The sequence below is a fragment of the Dermacentor variabilis genome, chromosome 4, assembly GCF_050947875.1.
Source record: "Dermacentor variabilis isolate Ectoservices chromosome 4, ASM5094787v1, whole genome shotgun sequence".
Classification (NCBI taxonomy): Eukaryota; Metazoa; Arthropoda; class Arachnida; order Ixodida; family Ixodidae; genus Dermacentor; species Dermacentor variabilis.
In genome coordinates this window covers 217,948,065-217,970,154 of record NC_134571.1, presented here as the reverse complement: position 1 = coordinate 217,970,154, position 22,090 = coordinate 217,948,065, and the positions used below count along the sequence as shown (strand labels likewise).

The following is a 22,090-nucleotide window of genomic DNA, read 5'->3' as shown; positions in this document are numbered from 1 at the left end:
GGATTTCAAATGCCATGGACGGCACCGAGGATTAAATGCTTTGGTCTGTTGATATCAATAAGGAGTTGTCTGATAGCGACGACGAATGATATCTATTGCCCCACGCAACTTGTGCCGACGCAGTGAAAATCTTGGCGGCAAGGTATGCCGCTTCCATTTGTGTTTTTATTCATCGCGACTTTAGTGTATTGAGAATAAATCAGTTTTTTTCCAAATGAGAGAAAATAGTATTTCTATGTGAAAGCACGTGGTGCGTGGTATTGTACTCACTTTTTCTTTTTGGTCATGGAAAACGGGTGCTCGTTACAACCGAGGCTTTCATTATTTTTTTTATTTTTTGGTCACGGAAAACGGATGCGCGGTACAATCGAGGGCGCGTTAGAATCGAGTAAATATGGTATGTTTGAGCCGGTTCATCTTAAGCGTTTTTTTTTTTTTTGCATTGAGTCTATGGAGGACCAAACGAATGATCCCTTGTTCGTTATGTGTGAGAATTCGGCTTTACCGAGTTCACCTTAATGAGAGTTCACTGTATTGTCTATATCGAATAGTTGTAAGATCTCTTTGGAAATCTCATGCAAAAGTTTAGCGATGTACTCTGTGTGCATCGAACTCCTGTTCACTGCCACATTCGATATATTGATCACTCGTGCCTCTGCAAGTGCGCTTCTCTTAATGGAGCTGTGATCACTTTTCATGCCTTCGGAAATATTTAATCCCAATGAATTCGAAACAAAATTGTTTTGGCATGATGATGCTGATGAAGCAACATTAACTGGGCCCGAAATAAATCGGTGGTGCACGCAGGCACCAGATGGGGTAGTTCCCTAGTTACAGGACCCATATGTTCCCAGCAGCTCCTGGCCCCTGTCCGTCAGTGCGAGCTGAATCGGTAGGGCGGGGCTGGATAACAAGGTCTCCCATCGCTGAAGGGGTTGGGGATTTGGGGTGTTGGTGGGAAGGAGAGGAGGGGGGGTCTTGAGTTCTGTGCACTCTGCCAAGGTGTGTAGCAGGGTGCCCTTTTCTCTTCTGCAAAAAGGACAGAGCATATCGTATTCCGCAGGGTACATGCGGTTCATCAGTACGGGATGCGGCTGCACTCGATGCAGGATCGTTTGTTGTTGCCTGGTGAGTTTGGGGTGCGGTTCTGGCAGTCTGCACCTTTCCTCTCAATACATCCAGTAATGTCCCGAAAGCTGGTAACCGGATGCGGTAGCTCTTCCGGCTCGTGCTTGGCCCGGATTGACATTTTTCGGGCATGGTAATCGGCGATGGTGTTGCCTGCTACCTGCGAGGGAGCCGGGACCCACACGAGCTCTGTGGCTCTTCCCGGAGGCTTGTGCTTGGCTAGAATGGCTCGGGCCGCGGAGGAGATTACCCCCCCTGCTGAAGCTTCTGTAGGCTGTCTTTGAGTCGGTGACTACGGTGTCCACGCTCGGCTGTGCGAGTGCGAGGGCCACGGCCGCTTCTTCGGCAACTGCGGGGTCTGTTGTCTTCAGGGAAGCGCTGACGATCAGCCTGTCTTTTGATGTAACCACCACCGCTGCACAGTCACTGTGTTTTTGGAGCGAGGCGTCCGCGTAGAGGACCCTGGGGTTCTCTTCCAGCTTCCGGGCTAGGGCTTTGGCTCGCGCGGTGCGCCTCTCGTCGTCCTTGCACAGCGTCATGTTCCGGGGAATGGGTTTGGTCTGAATGATCATTTTCCAGTCTTCCGGAAGGGCCGGCTTGATGGGTACTGACGTGATCGGCCATCCTATCTTGCGTAGGACGGCTCGTCCGTGTTCCGTGTGACTGAGCCGGGTTCTCTGATTAGAGAGGTGGGCTTCGATGAGCTCCTCCACCGTGTTGTGGGCGCCCATGTCTAGCAGTTTTTGCGTGGACGTGTGTATATTCGTGAGTATATGGGCATGCCCAGTGCTTGTTTCGTTGCCTTACGAAGCATCGTGTTTCGGGTGTCCCTATTCACTTTTGTAAAACAATGGATTGAATCTGAATGGTGGCAGTACATGCCACGGAGGAAAAATGAGTGGCACGTATGTGTCAGTCTCACGGCACATATGGAGGGCTTGTGCCAACTGTGGCTGTTTGTTATTGGCAAGATTGCCACTCTGCTTCCAGAACGTGAAAGGCCTCCCGATCCAATACGTGTGTTTCAGAACAAAGTATAAATGACACTTGATCTTTTCAGTGAATGGCTCCGTGCAACAGATGACAAGTGAAGATATATGTGCCACTGGGTTTCTCTCGTATAGAAAGTGGCTTTCCCTTTCACGAATCGCATTTTACGGTTCTGTGAGCAGCCAGAATGAATACGATCCCAATCGTCACTGTAACGGATTAGCACATTATTGACAAAATTTTACAAAACTACAGCACGCCATATCCGCACTTCGTGAGAAGCCCTCCCTTTTCCCCCTCATTGCGGCAGTGGTGTGCAAGTCTCGTCGTAGTGCGATTTGCGAGTCTGCGCTGAATGCATTCTACTCATACTCGCGGAGTTACACGTGATTCGGAACGGACTCGGATGTTTTGCAAGCTGAAAGCCACTTTCAACTTTAAGCGTCTTATGTAATGTTGGCAGTCGCTGAGGCAGTGTAAGGGCCGAGAATGAAGGGACTGCGAGGCATCCGAGCGGCATGCAAAAATTATACTGAAGGACTAAGGGCGGTCGAGAAGCAAGAACAATTGGTTGAAATTGATTTGGAAACCTGACAACGAAACCTGCCTGGTCGACTAGTTGCCGACATATAACGATCGGCTGTTTAATGGCATATTGTAACAGACACAGTGCCAGGTACGGTAACGTGTCATTCGCAGTACAAATTCAGTCATGGCGGTCTGGTGTATATCCAGAAATACGGGCTCCCTTGCTTCCACGCTATGTTGATTTCTTCTACCTTGTCCTGAATAAAAGTGCACAACAAGCACTTCGAACCTCGCGAGGCACACAACAGTTCCACATCCAAGCGACGGGGGCCTTTTAAGGTTAGTGTTGCGATCGAAAGCCACTCTGCTGCAATGACAACTTGCAACATTGATCTGAGAAAAAAAAGAGAAAGAAAAAAAAAGTAGTTTGTGTGTGCAACATGGCCTTCACAAATCTGTAAATTAGTGCTTTTTACGATCCCAGCAAACTGTCTGAGAGTTGGGAAAGTTTCAGATAAGCATCAGGTAGGCATATCTTATATTTTGAATTATTTATATATTTAACTACAGTAGAACATTGTTCAAACGTTTTTGGAAAGAATAAAAAAAAACGTACGATCGGAAGTCACTAAAAAAATTGACAGACGCAACTATATTTGACAGCTACATAATGCAAAGCGTTGCGCGAATCATTGGAGCTCGAGACACCGACGCAAGCCTCGCTGGTGGGGCTTGAGCGGCCTGAGATGTGTGGGCTCGTTTTTACGGCTACGTTCTCGCTCCCTGAATTTGACCTGGGTCAACAACTTCTTCGAGCATCTTTCTTCGGCACGAATCATTGCGGGATTCGCGTCAAGCTGGTAGGGCTAAGCGACCCGAGATGCGCACATTGTTCTTCTATTGCATGTTTTAAGGCTGCGATGGGAAATATAAACAAAATTGAGCTAGTGGGCAACATAGGAATGGCAATGCCTATGATGCTTGCCTGTAGCAGGGAACAGCAACAAGTTTGGGTTAAAAGCGTACAGGATGCTTGCAACAGTACTTCCCACGCACCGTGAACTAGGTAAGAGAAGGTGCTTATTGCAGTAGGGTTGGCAGTGATAGCTGTGTGCGATGACCCGGGAGATTTGCTGGTACTGGAGTGAGAAATTTGGTGCGTACAAGTGTTTTCACACGAGACGGGCAGGAGAGTATTGTGGAGAAGCTGCTGGCAGCATGCGGCTACTCTTCTTGATCGCGTTTACCTTGCACCTTTTCTTGTTTATACAGGATTTAGCAACTGGAAGACGTATCATACAATCGCAGTTTGGCAATCTACTAAAAATTGGTGCCAAATGATCGTCTTTTTCGGGAATGTATGAACTGGTAAAAAGTAAGTGTAACTGAATCGGGTTATTTTTTGTGGTCTCTATTGTGAACATTGTGAGCATTGGGGAATCGTATGTAACGGGATCGCATCAGCAAGGTTCTACTGTAATTTGCGATCCCCTTCAAGTTCGATATATCCGGGATTGACTATGTAAGCAATATTACTGTGACATGTTTTCGTTGCTTGCAGTTTTTAACATGCTGATTGAACTGAAAAATGTTTCCCATAAAAAAAAAGTAGATTTTCCATTAACATAGATAATGCGGTCCACTGACACTCGGTGTCGCTGACTTTTGTTCGCTGTCTTGCTGGCATTGTGAAATCAAATTGTTTCTTTATTTAAACTTGTTTTTCGAATTGTTCAACTATTTGAACATTTCTATGGGCTCCTATGCATCCGCAATATCGATTGAAAACTGATCTTGCAAGATGTGTCTGTTTTTGCTGCAGCTGTAATCTTGGGATCTTTAGGTAGCTGCAGCACTTGAAGGATATTTTTGTCATACATGTTAACTCCACACAGCACTTAAGTGTTGTTGCGCATTCTTTTTACCTGTGTTCAAGGAGGCGAACGTGATTGCTGACAAGGCCACTGCCTTATACATAGAAGATAAAGCCTGTTCTGTAGCATTGGAATTATGCCATTCCTTCCGTTTCTCCAATTTCTCATCCTTCTCAAGCCTCCTGGGTGGAGCAGCTGACCGACTCTAACACCACTGGTCAAAAGTAGTGGTGGCACGGGCAGAGACGGTAGCTTGCACACATAGGGCCCAGGACTAGGGGCTCCACCCAGTGGACACTTAAAAATATCTGATAAAATTGCTTATCCTACCTCTCTTCTTACGCTACCGACACAGACAGAGATACCACTCATGGAATGCTCTGTTATGACCTTGTAGAACTGAACCTGACACATGTTCATTTTTGTGCAGTTTGCTGTGGAGCATGACCGGATTGGTGCCGATATCGAAGCCCTGGCTCGCAGCGTGTGCGATGGCACCGAGATGTTTGGGGACCTGCCTCGACCCCGGCTGAATTCGATGCAGAGGCCCCTCCTCTGATTTGTTTCGACTTATTGAATACCTGCTTGTATACGAATAAGAATCTTCGTTCGTTAAATGGCTGTGTTTTTCTTCCTGGTTCTTTTATTGTGTGCGATATGTGCCAATCCTGGCAACAACAGTGACGTCGCTTGAACCCATGATAACTAAGTTTACTTGCAGGGAATGCAACATGGCGACTCGTGTATTTGCCAAAACTGTAACCCAAAATTAGATTATGTTACGTTTGATCTAATGAACACAGTTTTCACCTGCCGCCATTTTGTTGTCGCCCAAATTCTGCACTAGGATGGAATTTTAAACCTATATTTGGATTGTAACCCACATTACATGCATATTTTCATGTTGTCCAGTCTCTATCAACCAAGGTTTATAGACGCTCCTCCGAAGTACAGTCGAATCCCGCTATAACGCATGCCGTTTCAACAAAATTTCCGGTACAACAAATAATGCTCGGTTCCCTGTAAGCGGCTCAAAGGAGTCACTGAATAAATATTCTCACCACAACAAGCAGTGCCAGGGTGTCTACCGACCGGGAAAACCAGGAATTCTCAGGGATTTTGAGTAGTCTGGAAAAAGTCAGGGAATACTCAGGGAATTTGGGCCTCTATCAGGGAAAATTAGCGGCAATGTTATTGAAAGGGTCGAAAGTCGCGGTAATGCTCGCTCGAGTAACAGACAGGAATCGTAATGAATCGCCTTTGACGCCCTGTCGTAGGCTGGAGGAGTTGCCAGTGTACATTCAACGACCGACTTTCCAGATTCCCGATAATTGGACGGCTTCGCGGCACCACCACATACCCCACAGAGCCAATGTTTCAGAACGCCTGAAATTTCGGACGCAAGAACACTTCGCCGTCCGATTTTCCAGACATTTTGCCCTGACCGCAGGTCCGAAACGGCATTAATCAAAGCCACCGCCGCTGCCATTTTGATTACCTCGCCGCCTCGAACCGGCGCTCTCGCACGCAGATCCGCTGGCAGCCGTAGCCACCACTGCGGCAACGCTAAGCCTAGCTGCTTCGACGTTCGCTATGAAGCTTCTTGCCGTTGGGTGCCGCGTTTCTTATTGATAGAATTCGCTGCTGTAACAATGGTACGGACTCCGCCTTTGTGGTCCTCGAGATTGGCTTAGAAGCTTGGAAAGCACGATGCGTTGCATAATGCCGGTTCCCGAAAGTCAGCTTCGCCTCTATACAGGAATGTTACTTGGTGAAGCATACGCAAAAGTATTGTAGTGAAGCATAACACGTGTGGGAAGGGGCTATTGCCACGAGACACAGTATGTATTCCTTAATTATACACGCGTTCACCCGGTATTTCCTTTCACAGTGCGAGCACCAATATGCCTAATACGTGTACTGACAGGCCTGCAGAGCGATTTCGAATGTGCCTGTGGAGGATTGAGCCCTTAAGGGCACTAAATGACGTGCATTTATTTTTCCAACTGGTCGATTTTTCGGACGTTTTTGCGGCCCCTAGGGAGTTCGAAAAATTGGACGTGGACTCTGCAACTGACCAAGAAGATGCTTCAAATGGTCCGTGGGGCAAACGAGTGGCGGAAGGAGGACAAGAACAGAAAGAACCTACGCATTGGGGAATGAACGGGGAAGGAAGCGTGCTACTGCCGTTTTGAGCTCAAAAACAAAGTGTTGGCTGATGCCGAGATGCAGGTGTCCCTCGTCCAAACCAAAATGAGCTCTTTAAAGCAGCGAAAAACAAAACAGGCGTTGTGCGCGGGCTGAGAGTATGTCAGGACAGTTGAGTATATAACGTTGACTTACGAGCTGTTTAGAGTGTACAAAGTTCGGGCCTCATACCACTGAGCTTGCTATCAGTTGATAGAAATAGCTCATATTCGAAAATATTTGCTTCTGTATGCATTTCCTTTTTATTTGTATTTGAGAATGTCTGACTCGATTTGCAATTTTTTTTCGAAGACATCTTCTTTCTTTGCATTTTACTAACCCCTCCCTTCTATTGTTTATTTAATAACATAAACACTGCTCCTTAGTATTCAAATTGGATTAAGGTGCTAAAAAACATTTTTTTCATATGCTTACTAGAGAGTGACAGCATCGGGCGATATGGTTTCAGCCTGTCTTGACATAAAACATAGTCCTGCATCACTCAGGGAATTTTGCAAAGGCACTCAGGGAAAACCTGGAAAACTCAGGGAATTTGGAAATGTCAACTTGGTAGACACCCTGAGCACTTTTTCTTGTGCCGTTCTGCTAGAACAAAATTTTCTCGGAATGGGTTGTTGCATCTGATTGCGACATGAGGCCGGGGGGTGTGCTTGTTGCTGAGCATTTGCTCCGCTCATCATATTCTGGATGCGGAGCCGAATGTGGAAGTCGCGTCATGACGCTCCTGGGAAGAAATGAAAAGCAGTGGACACTGCTTGAATTTTGGAAATAAAGGTTTCTGTGGTCTGCCAGTTCAAGTTAGCTATATTATAGCGCAGCTTTTAGGTGCCCGTTCCTGTGGCGTGCGTCGTCGTCCTCGTAACCGAGTAAATTACTACAGTAAAAGGTTGAAAGTGCGAATGTGGAGTGCAGATGAAAGACAGCGATAGCAAAGAGAGCACGAGGAGGAAAGTGGAAGACGAGGGTGCAGCGGAACCATGAGGCGGAAGAGGGTATGGCGAAAGTATGAGAAGAAAAGTGTAGTGCCACAAACAACGGGCTTTGCGGCGACAATGGCTACAAGATGGCATCAGAGTAGCGCCCATCGTCTGTAAGGGAACAAAGCACAACATGGGTGGAGGTCTCTTTGTGGCAGCTGCTGTGAGTTGCGTCCGCGTGTCACGATTAGCGAAGCACTTGGGCCACACTACGCGGTGTTTGCAATATGCCTCACGAGACAGATTGTCCGAGCCAGCCAGTATATCGCGAAATAAAAACACGTATACAGCAGCGCTAAAATTTCGCATTACGGGGTATCGTAATGGTTGGTAAATTATCTTTTCTTTTATTTCACAACGCAATTTTCGCGTCAACAAATTTTTTATTGCTCAACATCAATTTCGTTGTAGCGGGACTCGACTGTAGTATATTTGTATTTCCTCTTCCTGCTGACCACAACCTCATGAGATGAAATGCAAGTCTTACACGTTATCCCAGGTAGTTAAAACAATTCACAGACGTCCACTGGAAGGCTGTGAATTTCTTGGCATCCTTTGCTGACTCGAGCAATGAAGAAATGCATAAAATCCCTCAATTGACAAAGTTATCTCTGTCTCTGAAGCACGCTGCCTCCAACAACTCTGCCTTCCTTCCCCTGACCTCACACTGCGTCTCCTTCACAGCATTGCATAGCAGCTGCCACATGATACCGCACTTTTTAAAGCAAGTCTTTCTTTGCCTCTTCATCTCGCTTTTCGGGTGCTTGCTGCTGTCTTGCATGAGTGGCCATTCCTGATGCGTATTGTACATTTTGCCGATGCTCTCACGCGTGAGAGCAAGAAGAATGGGCGAGCAGGAATGTGTTCACATGGCCAGGCCGCTACCCGTGCCACTAGTGCTTTCTGTCGGTGAAGTGCTGTCAGCCGTGCACATCGGCAGCCCTTATATTGAAAAGCTAAACTCCTTTTCAGTGTGACGATAAATTGCTCTTTGCTCTACTGGCTGTACAGAATGTCCAACTCCACAAGCAATAGCTGGCTGCCCTCGGTGTGTGTAACAAATTTTAATGCAAATAGCATTATTAAGGTACGCACTTCCCATGGTCGGGCTGCCTGTCATTCTATCTGTCCGTTTGTCTATTTATATATGTCTCAGCCGTTTTCCTGCAAACATGGGTCACTTGATAGTCCATGGCCTAATGCAGGGGTCTCCAAGCTTTTTGGCCAGCGGTTCAGATTGGCAACCAGTAGTGGTGTCGAGCCGAGCTATAAAGAATCAAATAAGTATTAGTCAAAATAAATTTGTGAACAACGGCAACGGTACTGAGAGTTGCCTAAAATAGTTATTCCAATTATTAGGGCAACAGCCTGGGATGGCTCATGGGTAAAAAATTATTAGGGCAAAGCAGGCCATCAATTTCTTCATAAGAAAGCATAAATCTGAGGCGAAGAAGAATAAACGTCAGAAATGCAAAGTTAAGGCACAATAAATTAAAGTATAGTCAACCAAGGCACTCGAACCCATGACCTTTGGTGGGAGTTTAACTCACTTGGAGATACGGGTGAACCGGCCATATCTCGGAAGTTGGATTCCAATTCACGTTGTGAAGGTCGAACGTGGAACCCACTGCTTCTAGTGTTAACTAAAGCGTAGTTAAGACACTCGAACCCACGACCTTTGATTAAGAAAACAAGCCATGGAATGAACCAACGCTTTTGGATGAAAATGTCAAGTAATGTAATAAATTTTTGTCTCAGGAGTGCGCAGGCTTTTGCCTTCATCCTCTTCAGCGTATGCAGAGGTGACTGTCAACTTTTCAGTGTCCTTTTTGTTTTTCAATGGTTTTCTATGTTATTGGAGTACGACGCTTTCGAAATCAACTTATTTATTTATTCGTTTATTTTGATGAAGAGGCACAAATGTTAAGAACGTCTCTCTGATGCTTCCATAAAAATTTAAGACGTGCCTCGAGGACATTTTATTCAGAAAAATATTTTTTAACTTTGTGGAGGGCCTGGGAAGCTTAAAAAACGAAATGGTAGGCTCGTTGAGAAATTACTGCATAGCTAAATGTGTGCTGAAGGTTGTGGAATCTTTGCTTTTTTATTTCGCAATACAAAATTTCTGGATTCTTTTTTGTTGTTGCCTTGATGTCAAGCACACTTTTGGGGTGACCGAATAGCCACGTCATACATTTGTCAAGATAAAAAAAAAGCGGCTGAGGTTCGACACGGCTTGAACCTAGTTATACGAGCGAAAGCGCTGTTAAGCATGGCTTCAGTGCTTCCCGGTGAGCTATGTCGGCCGGGTGCTCGGACTCAGCCTGCGGCGAAGAGATGACGCGCTCGCGCCGGCGCGTGCTTCATCCGCGGCGAGACCGAGCGACCAAGCGCTGCCGAAGCCGCTGTTAAAGGCGCGTTTATAGTTTGGCGTTATCGGCGTGTCGGAGCGCGTTGGCAGCGTCCGGTTGCGTTGGCTGCGCCAATGCGTCGAACCCTCGGTCGAACTACAGACGCTGTTCTCACCAACGTGATGTAGCGTGTGCGCGCGCTCACGCGCTCCGTCGGACTAAGCCCTTTAAACCATTGTCACTGGGTACGCAGCGGCGATGCTTGAGCGAGCGCAGCTGCGACGCCTATCCACAGCGGATCACGTGACGGGACCCCAAGCAACCCTAGCCGACTGCCGATGCTTGGCCGATTGTTGAGAAATGGTCGGAAGCCAGCTTCACTGGCCATCCGACTTCCGAAAACATTCGGCCCGACGTCTCCTTCCAGCTACATCGGCACGCGGCCGGCCACGCGGGCTGGGCCTCCGTCAGAGCACGACTGGACGCCGAGCGCTCCAAACGGCTTGTCGGTGCGATAAGCCGGCAATGCATCAGGCCGGCTTTAGTTGCCGACTGAACTTTGGGTCCACGTATTTTTTTGTTAGACAGCATAAAGTATATTGCACTAAGTACATAACTACAATAATAAGCATTTTGCATGCTGCCACGGCTGACGCGCACTGCAGAAGCACCAGACTCTGGACTTCCTTAAATTCTTTTTTAATGACTTTGCTCGTACTGCTGCTTAGTTTCAACTCACGTTTCGCTAAAAGGCCGCATTTTATATTTGTCCGCATTGGTAAAACGCTTTGCATTGCTGTTAAAAGTTCGTTCGCAGCTGGTCCGGTTTGACTGGGTAGGAGGTGCCTTTTCGCATGAACCCCCCATGGCAAACAGAAATACTAATTAAACACCCTGAAAAATGCAAGAAGAAAGAATACGACCTCATTGCGAAATTTGAGCGTGAACGAACAAGCAGTGTAAATGATTCTTTTAAAGATTGTTAGAGCAAACACGCATGCCTACTTCCAACGACAAGCGGATATACCCTCTGGTGACTCGGCCTAAGGGAAAATAAAAAAAAAGTGAAGTAAAACAGTCCAGCAGCGGGGAAGAATGCAGGCAGGAGGGAAGAACCGAGCCCAAGGCCGGCCAGCTGGGCCGGGTAACCGCAGTATGGAGCTAGGAAGGTAAAAAAAATGTGGGCCACCAGGAAAGGCAGGCGGAGAATTAAGCGCGGGAAACTTTTCTTTCCGACTGTTTTTTTTTTCCCTCTACGTTTTCGACTAGTCGCTGCAGCTGGGTGACATGGCCTGGAGTTGTACACTGTGCTTGCGGCAGGGAAGCCAGCGGTGTCTGCCGTCAGTAAAATTTGAATAAACGGTGCGATCTATCTGAGCCCAAAAGAGAAATTCAGAAACACGCCCAAGGCAGCACCACAAAAGCACTTGCACGCGGAAAACTTTACATGGAGGCATACGCTATAGTGCGTCGCAATAAATGTACAGACTATTTGGAATATCCTTTTTCATTCAGTATAGTTTTACCAATACAGCTTTACCTAATATAGTTATATAAATTTGTCTGAAACCATGGAACGGCTTACAATAGGCAATATTATATAGGTTTCTTTTTTCTTGTCTACCAAAGCTACTGTCAACTTTAGACGCTTTCACGTATAGCGCTTTCATACATCGCTCTTGGGCAAGACGAACGAATGACACCACTTCCCAAATGGCAGACTGCGCGCTGCAACCCACGAAACACAGAACCTCTTAAAAACTTATTGAAACGGCTAAAAACGGCTACAGACATCTTGGTCTGTGATAAGACTGAAAATAGAATTTCTTCTAAACATAACCTCAGCACTTGGAATATGCTAGTATACTATTTGTGGCAAAACCCACTACTGGTGTCACTAGAGTCTATTTTGGTAAACACATTCAGAACGTCTAACTCCAGAACTCTTTTAGTCCTTTTTGTCTAAAAGTGCATAAAATGCCAAACCACGTGTTAAAAGTGCGGTTACCGTCGGCGTTAGCGAATAAAAGACGCCACAGACAAATCGAACTTGTTGGAAGCAACATAATAAGTTGGATTTAATGTTACATAATTTCGCACCAGAACTTCAACAATCAAGGGCGTGTTATTGTTTTCCATACGGGGCGTGCACCCGACGCCTGGAAACCGTTCCATGCTCGCGCAGGTACTGACAGTAGCAGGAGCGAAACACCGGTGTTGCAGTGACCAGACGGTCACGGAGCCACTGCGCTGCAATCACTTCGGCGGCAGTCAAGTATAGTCAATCTCCAAATTTGTCGGATATCTCATTCCGTGCTGGAAACACTGGGAGGCAGGAAGTTTGAAAAAACGGCTACTGCCGCCCGCAATGTCTCGGTCGTGGGTTCGTTATGCCAGTTGTGCCTCATTCTAAGCCGTTCTGTACATTTATACTGGATATTAATTGGAGTCGTTTAGCTGTGATGCTGTTTGCCGTGTGTTTTGCATCAGTGCTTCGTGACATCGGCTGTATTGCGTGTTTTCGCCGACGGCTTACTACCACAATGGCGGCATCTGCGTTTGCAGCCTTCGTGTCACGGTGCGTCTTTGTACGTCGCACGTTCGGATAACACTTTTTTCTGGTAAGTAAAATACATTGCACTTTGTTTTTCGTCATCAATGTGAATATTTTAGGTGTTACCCGCGACAATTGATGAGTGGGCTCTTCCGCCCTGCGGGTTTTCGTAATCTTTACTTTTATACGAGGGTTCTGCTTGTATTCAGCAGTTCAGCACTACCGCGCTCCACGACTTTCGCAACACCAGTCAGAACTTTGCCCTGCTTGTTAGTCTTTGTGGTTAACGTATAGCACGAACCAACCGAAGTGAGTACATTCGAAGATGACGCGCCGGCTAGTAATCCTGAACCAGACTGAACTCGCCATATTTTGTGTCCTTTTGTTCTTGCATGGGTTACAGCATTGCGAGCGCGCGCACGTGTGTCAGTGACTATGGAGCTTGTAGCGTTCCCACTTTATGACAAAAGAACAATATAACCAATGTTTATTTCATGTATACAATTCCAAATACAATCTTCTGCTGATGTACAAATTTCACTTGTGTTTTGTTTAAATAAGCAGCAAAACGTTTTGCCTAGTAGGTGCTTCATCTGGAAGTGCAATCACGACTGCTTGGCATTTATATTCAATGACTGTGACTGGGTCACCTCATTTGTAATTGCAAATCTGTCTTTCAACTGACTTGATGCTCTCTTATTTTGTTCCTTTCACTCCATAGACGGCTGGACATCCTTCTTGCACCTTGGCGCCAGCTGGATGACTTGACCTCATCATGATCAGTGTAAGCCAACACACTGTACACTCTCTGTTCCTCCCAGGGCTTTGTATATGGTTAAGACCAAGGAGCGCTTCATGGTAAAATAGCTAGTTGGTGTCTCACAAGCGGGCACTTTTTTGCACTGGTCCCTTATAAGCTGCCACTATTATAACCAATTTCTCAGTGCCAGTGTACATACACAGTTCTACTAATAATTACTTTCCCTAAGCCTTACGAAATTTACCTGTAGGTAGTCACTGCTATGTAAGAACTCACAACTCTGTTGTGTCATATGAGTATCCCATACATGAGTAAAAATTTGCTACAATTCTGTACATTAAACCTTGCTTCTCTAATGCACAAATGTATTCAAGCTAGTATGTGATTAGTTCTTATGGAAACCCATCACCTACATGATGTGATTGGGGTGCTGCCGCATCAGCTGAGCTGCTGTGTTGCCTGCAACGTGGCTCTTGTAATGTTGTCAAACCATGTCTTCCATCAAAGTTTGAACCGTGACTATTTCAGAGTACAACTCAGTTCACTCCTTGGTAATCGAAGGGAAACCGTATTACCTATAAGATGCGCTTGTCGTGCTGCCACATCAGCTGCTCTGTTGCCTGGAACATGGCTCTTGGAACGTTGTGAAACCATGTCTTTCATAAAAGTTTGAATCATGACGATTTCAGAGTACAACTCAGTTCACTCCCGTGTACTCGGAGGGAAACCGTATCACCTATACGATGCGCTTCTCGTGCTGCCGCATCAGCTGCTGTGTTGCCTGCAACGTGGCTATTGCAATGTTGTCAAACCATGTTTTCCATCAAAGTTTGAACCGTGATTATTTCAGAGTACAACTCAGTTCACTCCCTGGTACTCGGAGGGAAACCGTATTACCTATGCGATGCGCTGAGCGTGCTGCCGCATCGGCTGCTGTGTTGCCTGGAATATGGCTCTTGGAATGTTGTCAAACCATGTCTTTCATCAAAGTTTGATTCATTACGATTTCAGAGTACAACTCAGTTCACTCCCGTGTACTCGGAGGGAAACCGTATCACTTATACGATGCGCTTCTCGTGCTGCCGCATCAGCTGCTGTGTTGCCTGCAACGTGGCTCTTGCACTGTTGTCAAACCATGTCTTCCATCAAAGTTTGAACCGTGACTATTTCAGAGTACAAGTCAGTTCACTCCCTGGTACTCGGAGGGAAACTGTATCACCTATAAGAAGCGCTCCTCGTGCTGCCGCATCGGCTGCTGTGTTGCCTGCAACATGGCTCTTGTAATGTTGTCAAACCATGTCTTCCATCAAAGTTTGAACCGTGACTATTTCAGAGTACAACTCAGCTCACTCCCTGGCACTCGGAGGGAAACCGTATTACCTATGCGATGCGCTTAGCGTGCTGCCGCATCGGCTGCTGTGTTGCCTGGAATATGGCTCTTGGAATGTTGTCAAACCATGTCTTTCATCAAAGTTTGATTCATTACGATTTCCGAGTACAATTCAGTTCACTCCCTGGTACTCGGAGGGAAACCGCATTACCTATACGATGCGCTTGTCATGCTGCCACATCGGATGCTGTTTTGCCTGGAACATGGCTCTTAGAATGTTTCAAACTAGGTATTTCTTGAGATTTTGATTCATGTCTGTTGCAGCGTACAACTCAGTTCACTCCTTCGTACTCAGAGGGAAACCCCATCACCTATATGATGCGATTGGAGTGCTGCCGCATCGGCTGCTGTGTTGCCTGGAAAATGGCTCTCGGAGTATTGTCAAATTATGTCTGTTTTCAAAGTTTCAATCATGGCGCTTTCAGAGTATATATATAATGATTTATTTCCATCACCATTACATTGATGGAGGGGATGGGAATAAAAGCGATTGACGCTTGACTAAGTTCCCACCCCCCGTACAGCAGGTGAGCAGTGGCATGCGACGGCACTTCTGTCACGACAGCAAATACGAAGTCAAACCAAGCATTAGTATAAAAACAATTAAGTATGCAAAATACACAATCACCTGCGTGTGTGTAAGAAAATATAAACCGATTGAAGAAAGAAAGACAAGTACAGCAACTGAGAACAAAAACGCTTGCGAAATAGCCAAAGAACAGCAACCAAAAATGCGCTTATAACACAATTAGACACAATTAGACAAAGAAGCGTTCACAGATGTCTAAATGTTGGACAATCAAAGGGACGCGTTAAGGAGAAAGTAGTTGCGAAGGTTAGAGCAGCTGATGCTTCCTAAGTCTATATTTTCATCAGTTAATTTGTTTAGTGAGGATGGAAGTTGAAATGCTACCGTTTGGCTCCCATAGTTTTTTCTTACTTTTGGTAATACCCAGTGTGGTTTATGCCGGCGTGGATATGTGCAATGAAATAATTCAATCGGGGCTAGATCAGATATATTACTGATGCATCTTCTTTGTTCTAGTTTGTAGGTGCGTAGTAGTCTATAAGCCTAGAGGCTGAAAACGTTAATGATCTTGTTCTTGAAAAATAAGTTTTTTGTTGAGTGTCTACTTGGCAGGTTATAAACTAATCTGAGGGCCCGTTTTTCGAGAGTTCCTAGTTTTTTCAGACCGGTTTGTGTAGCAGTACCCCATACTAATGAGCAGTAGTTTAGATGTGAGCGAAATAATGCATGATATAGAGAGAGTTTTACCTTTTGTGGTAGATAATTTTTGGAACGCGTTATAAATCCTATGGCTCTAGATGCCTTTAATGCTACATTGTCTATGTTGTCGTCCCACAGCATGCTTTCGGTGAATGTTACGCCAAGTGATTTGAATGACCTTACTAACTCGATCTGGTCTCTGTTATAAAATAACTCACCGAAATCACCGCATTTTTTAATTTTTGGTACGAAGAAGTACTGCCTTTGACTTTGCAGTATTAACAGACAAAATATTTTTATCGGACCATATATGTATTTTTTCCAGGGGCACATTTGCATTTGTCCTTAGCTTACTACTGCTATCGTTAGATAAAAACAAACTAGTATCATCGGCGTAGATTATGAAACGAACATTAATATCCACACTGATGATGTCATTAATGTACAGGTTAAAAAGCAATGATCCAAGATACTCCCTTGGGGTACCCCGCACGAAATTGTTCGTAAAGTTGACTTATATTCGTTTATCTGGACATACTGTCTTCTATGCGATAGGTAAGATTTAATTAAGAGCAATGCTGGGGGGGGGGCGCCTCTAATTCCATAACATTCAAGCTTCTGAAACAAGATGCTATGATTTATGCAATCAAAGGCTTTGTTATAATCTAAGAAAATTCCCAAGACGAGGTTCCCATGTTCAAAGTTCCTTAGTATATATTCTTTCTGGTGTAAAAGAGCAAGTTGCGTCGATCGGTTTTTTTCTGAAGCAATACTGGTTGTCAGAAAGTATACTGTGCTTATTTAAAAAACTTTCAACTCGCTTTAGAATGAGCTTCTCGAACAGTTTGGAGAAGACGGGCAGAATACTGATTGGTCTATAGTTCCCAAAGTCATTTTTGCTACCTTTTTTATATATGACTGCCACTCTAGCAATCTGCATTCTCGGGAGAAAAGTGGCGGTTTCTAAGCATAAGTTGTATATGTGCTCCAATGGCGCAGCAATGATGTCAATGACGTGCTTAACTGGACGTATCTGTATATTTTCCGCACCACACGATGTGCTGTTCTTTACGTCTCTGAACGTAGACAAAATTTCACTTGTAGAGACAGGCTCCAGAAACAAAGACGAGGGACTTCTATCAATAGCTATGTGAGTTGTGTCTGCTGAGGACTTCGGTGCGGCCGTAAAAAAGTTGTTAAATTTTTCTGCGAGAGAATTACCTGAGTATTCTATGCCATCGCTTGTAATTTTATCTGGAGTTGTAACCTGCGAGATGCCAGAGCCGAGTGACCGGATTTTACGCCAGATCTTATCAGGATGATCTAATGCAGCTGCAAAGTAGTTTTCGTAATGTCTGAGCTTTGCCTGTCGTATGTCAGAATTTAATTTATTTCTGCATTTCTTAAAGCGCTCAGGAACAAGAGTATCTTTTGTATGAATAAATAGTTGATATAGTTGGTGCTTTTCTTTAATACGCGTGTAGAGTTCACGTGGTATCCACGGTTTTCTTATTGTTTTAGGTAGTCTCTTTAATTTTGGAACGAAGTGCTTGTTATAGACATGAGTGAAGGCGTCGAGGAATAAGTCATAAGCGCTGCTGCTCTAGCTTCGCTGTATATGTCAGAAAAGCCTACACCTAGAAGGTCCGTGCGAAAGCTTTCTAGGGAACTTTCCGTTACACATTGATACATAGCTTTTACACCAAGGTAACGTTTGGGGACCTCCTTCTGGCAAAATAAATATATGCCCATATGATCGCTTATATCACAGCATGTAACTCCTGAGTGAATGAGTGGAGAAGTAATATTTGTTAAAAATAGATCGATGCATGTTTTGGAAGTAGGGGTTATGCGGGTTGCTGTGGTTATCATATTTGTGACACAGTAACATCTAAGTAACACGTCAAAATTCACGCTGTTCACTGTTGCACATAACATATCTATGTTGAAGTCGCCACCAATGATCACATCGTACTTATTGCTCATTGCCAAGCTTAGATAAGATTTCATGGTTTCAAGAAATGAGTCCATGTTACCAGACGGCGGCCTGTAGACCACGGACATTACAATGTTTCCTGATATAACTGAAAGGATTTCAACATCATCCTTCAGGTAACTGAATTCGTTCAAAATTTCACACTTAAAATGGTCATTAACAAGTATGCATACACCGCCTCCACGGGAGGTTTTTCGATTCAAGGAAAAAGTTGAAAATGATGGCAATTCAAAGGTGTCACTGTCGGTCAGCCAAGTCTCAGAGATCATAATAACATCAAAGGGGAAACTGAAGCTGTCTAACAAAACAGAAAATTCATCTACCTTATTCCTAATTGACCTAGCGTTAAGGTGAAAGCATTTAAGTACTGAAGGGCTTTTCAATTCGAAGCTAACAGTGTTACTGATTTCGCACGGTAGAGGATATGCATTTGGTGTCATCATGCTGTAGGGGTATTAAGTGCAACAGACATGAATGGAACCTGTTTATGATGTTACGTCCACAAGGTCACTCTCATCTCGAATGATTTGAGCAGAATCACCTTCATTTTGGCGAACAAGCACCTTGCCGTTTGAGCACCAAACAAACCGGCAATTGTTTTTCTTGGTCCAATCTTTTGTTTGCAGAAGTAAGGATTTAGTTCTTCGAGTCAGGTTCTCACATAGGTAGGTGTCTTTTTCCATTGCCCGCCAAAGACTATCTGTTTTGAAGCCATTGGTCTCTTTGTGCTTGTCGTTGAAACCGCACAATAATGGGTGGCATCTTGTTCGCTTTTGCTGGAAGGCGGTGGCAGGCCTCAATGTCACTCTCATTCATTTCTGCAACACTGATTTGCTGAGCCACTTCGTTCACTTTCGCTAGGAGGTTCTCATTCTCAGTTTTAGCAACACCATGAGTTTCTATGTTCTTTTTCCTGCTTCGAAATTCCAACTCGTCCAAATCGGTGTTAAGCTGAGAGAGTTGTTCATCGCATCGCGTATTCTCGACCTGTGCCACTCTTTTTCGCAGGTACGCTTCATGATTTCATCGAAATGGTCAGACATTGTTTGAACGGACTGTTCAATGTTATCGACCTTATCTTTCAGCGTCATTAGACTGTCTAGATTTTTATTCAGCTCCAGAAAAGCAGAGGCCATGTCAAAAGCCTGGGCGGTGGGGGGCATTTTTCCGCTACGAGAAGTCCCTGTTTTGCATGTAGGACAGAGGAGTGCTTTACGAGAACGAGCACTCAATGGTTTACCTGACTCAGAAATTCCGGAGCAGCCTTGTACACGATATGGGTACTGACAGTCTTTGCATTTGACCAAGCTTTCAGGAGTATCAATTGTTTTGTTGCAAGCGATGCAAACTTCTTCCTCCGTATCCGTCATCAAAAACAGTTATGTACAACACCCACGTTGCGACAGGTTTGGCAGCGGCAGTGGCGCTAGAATAGACCCACAGGGCGAAATTAACAGGAAAAAGTGCACCAACCTGAAAAAAAGTGCAGAAATCGTGTAAGCCGTGGAAGCGCGTGTCCGTCGCTCGCCACTGCCAAACTGCCGAGAGCGGGGGCGTGGCCGGTTATCGCAGATGGTAAAAGCAGCGCATGGTTGTTGGATCAACTTGGCGACGGCCGATGTGTCCTGGGTGTCGAAGAAAGATAACTGCTTTAACCAAGTTGTTCAGCCCGCGTAGACGGCAATAAAGTCCAGGAACAAAGCTGGATGACAGCCAGACGGCCAAAGCAGGAGCGGACCCGAAAAAAGTGCAGAAATCGTGTAAGCCGTGGAAGCGCGTGTCTGTCGCTCGCCACTGCCACTGCCAGACTGCCGAGAGCGGGGGCATGGTCGGTTATCGCAGATGGTAAAAGCAGCGCATGGTTGTTGGATCAACTTGGCGACGGCCGATGTGTCCTGAAAAAAGTGCAGAAATCGTGTAAGCCGTGGAAGCGCGTGTCCGTCGCTCGCCACTGCCAAACTGCCGAGAGCGGGGGCGTGGCCGGTTATCGCAGATGGTAAAAGCAGCGCATGGTTGTTGGATCAACTTGGCGACGGCCGATGTGTCCTGGGTGTCGAAGAAAGATAACTGCTTTAACCAAGTTGTTCAGCCCGCGTAGACGGCAATAAAGTCCAGGAACAAAGCTGGATGACAGCCAGACGGCCAAAGCAGGAGCGGACCCGAAAAAAGGGCAGAAATCGTGTAAGCCGTGGAAGCGCGTGTCCGTCGCTCGCCACTGCCACTGCCAGACTGCCGAGAGCGGGGGCATGGTCGGTTATCGCAGATGGTAAAAGCAGCGCATGGTTGTTGGATCAACTTGGCGACGGCCGATGTGTCCTGAAAAAAGTGCAGAAATCGTGTAAGCCGTGGAAGCGCGTGTCCGTCGCTCGCCACTGCCAAACTGCCGAGAGCGGGGGCGTGGCCGGTTATCGCAGATGGTAAAAGCAGCGCATGGTTGTTGGATCAACTTGGCGACGGCCGATGTGTCCTGGGTGTCGAAGAAAGATAACTGCTTTAACCAAGTTGTTCAGCCCGCGTAGACGGCAATAAAGTCCAGGAACAAAGCTGGATGACAGCCAGACGGCCAAAGCAGGAGCGGACCCGAAAAAAGGGCAGAAATCGTGTAAGCCGTGGAAGCGCGTGTCCGTCGCTCGCCACTGCCACTGCCAGACTGCCGAGAGCGGGGGCATGGTCGGTTATCGCAGATGGTAAAAGCAGCGCATGGTTGTTGGATCAACTTGGCGACGGCCGATGTGTCCTGAAAAAAGTGCAGAAATCGTGTAAGCCGTGGAAGCGCGTGTCCGTCGCTCGCCACTGCCAAAACAGGCAGTGGCGCAGTGCATGGCACAGGCAGTGAACTAAGTGCAACTCAGTTCACTGCCTGTTGCTCGGAGGGAAACCGCATTCCCTATACGATGCGCTTGTCGTGGTGCTGCCTCGGCTGCTTTGTTGCCTGGAACGTGGCTCTTAGAATGTTTTCAAACTACGTTTTTCTTGAAAGTTTGATTCATGACTGTTTTAGAGTACAACTCGGTTCACTCCCTGGTACTCAGCGGGAAACCCCATCACCTATGCGATGCGATTCTGGTGCTGCCGCATCGGCTGCTGCGTTGCCTGGAATATGGCTCTCGGAGTGTTGTCAAATCATGGCTTTCTTCAAATTTTGAATCATGGTCCTTGCAAAATACAACTCCGTTCACTCTGTGGTTCTTAAAGGGAAACCCCATCAACTATACGATGCGATTGTGGTGCTGCCGCATCAGCCGCTGTGTTGCCTGGAATATGGCTCTCAGAATGTTGTCAAATCATGTCTGTCTTCAAAGTTTGAATCATAGCCCTTTCGGAGTACATCTCAGTTCCCTCTCTTGTACTTGGAGGGAAGCTGCGTCCCCTATACGATGCGCTTGTCGTGGTGCTGCGTTGGCTGCGGTGCTGCCGGGAATAATACAATGTCCCGTTATTCACTGAAATAACATTGCGCGCTAGGCTTGAGTTGCGTCTGTGAGTTCTTTGACTGTTTCACAAACCACAATAGCGTTAATTGATTTCATATTGTGCTACAAAGCGATGTGAATGCCGCCTTAGACTCGCTGAAAACTACCCGCTTTTGCGCCTCTCGTAAGGGTTAAACTTAATCACACACTGGCTACTCAATAGGCAGGGCTTTGCAAAGGTACTTTGCAATTGTGTTATGATGCGATACAAGACTCCGCCAACAAGTATTTGCGATACATATACAAGATACCATCCCAATTATTGTATCCGATACGATACTTTCCGTTTGTATATTAAAACAATTTGATGCAATCGCAAATTTCTTCTTATAGATCTATATAATGTATAGCAGCAAACACGTATGCACAAGAATGTTCGCTTGGAAATTTCGAAACTCCGACCAAACTTGTGAGGCAGTCAGTGCATGGTTTGTTTGAGGCCACGTTGACGGTTTTAATATTTCATTTCTTAGCACCGTTTGCCTCATTTTGACAATTGGAGTGTCAGAAAAATTGCCTTCTTATGCTTGGAGAGCATTGACTATAAAAATTGAGCAGATCAAATTTTTATAACATATAACGGGCACTAGTGCGCGCGTAATGTGAAACGTTCGTAGTTTATTCATTTTTTGC

At 45.8% G+C, this 22,090-nt stretch overlaps 1 protein-coding gene across 4 annotated transcripts in view; it reads left to right on the top strand.

Moving 5' to 3' along the window:
* Positions 1 to 5,137, top strand: part of LOC142580112 (uncharacterized) — a 233,805-nt gene extending 228,668 nt beyond the window's left edge. For all 4 annotated transcript variants that reach the window (XM_075690924.1, XM_075690927.1, XM_075690925.1 and 1 more), the window contains one exon: positions 4,951 to 5,137. Coding sequence is in view for 1 of the 4 variants with exons in the window: in XM_075690927.1 (XP_075547042.1) it covers positions 4,951 to 5,079 (129 nt within the window). In the remaining 3 variants the exon portion in view is untranslated. The remainder of the gene's footprint in view (positions 1 to 4,950) is intronic.
* Positions 5,138 to 22,090: the final 16,953 nt, after the last annotated feature.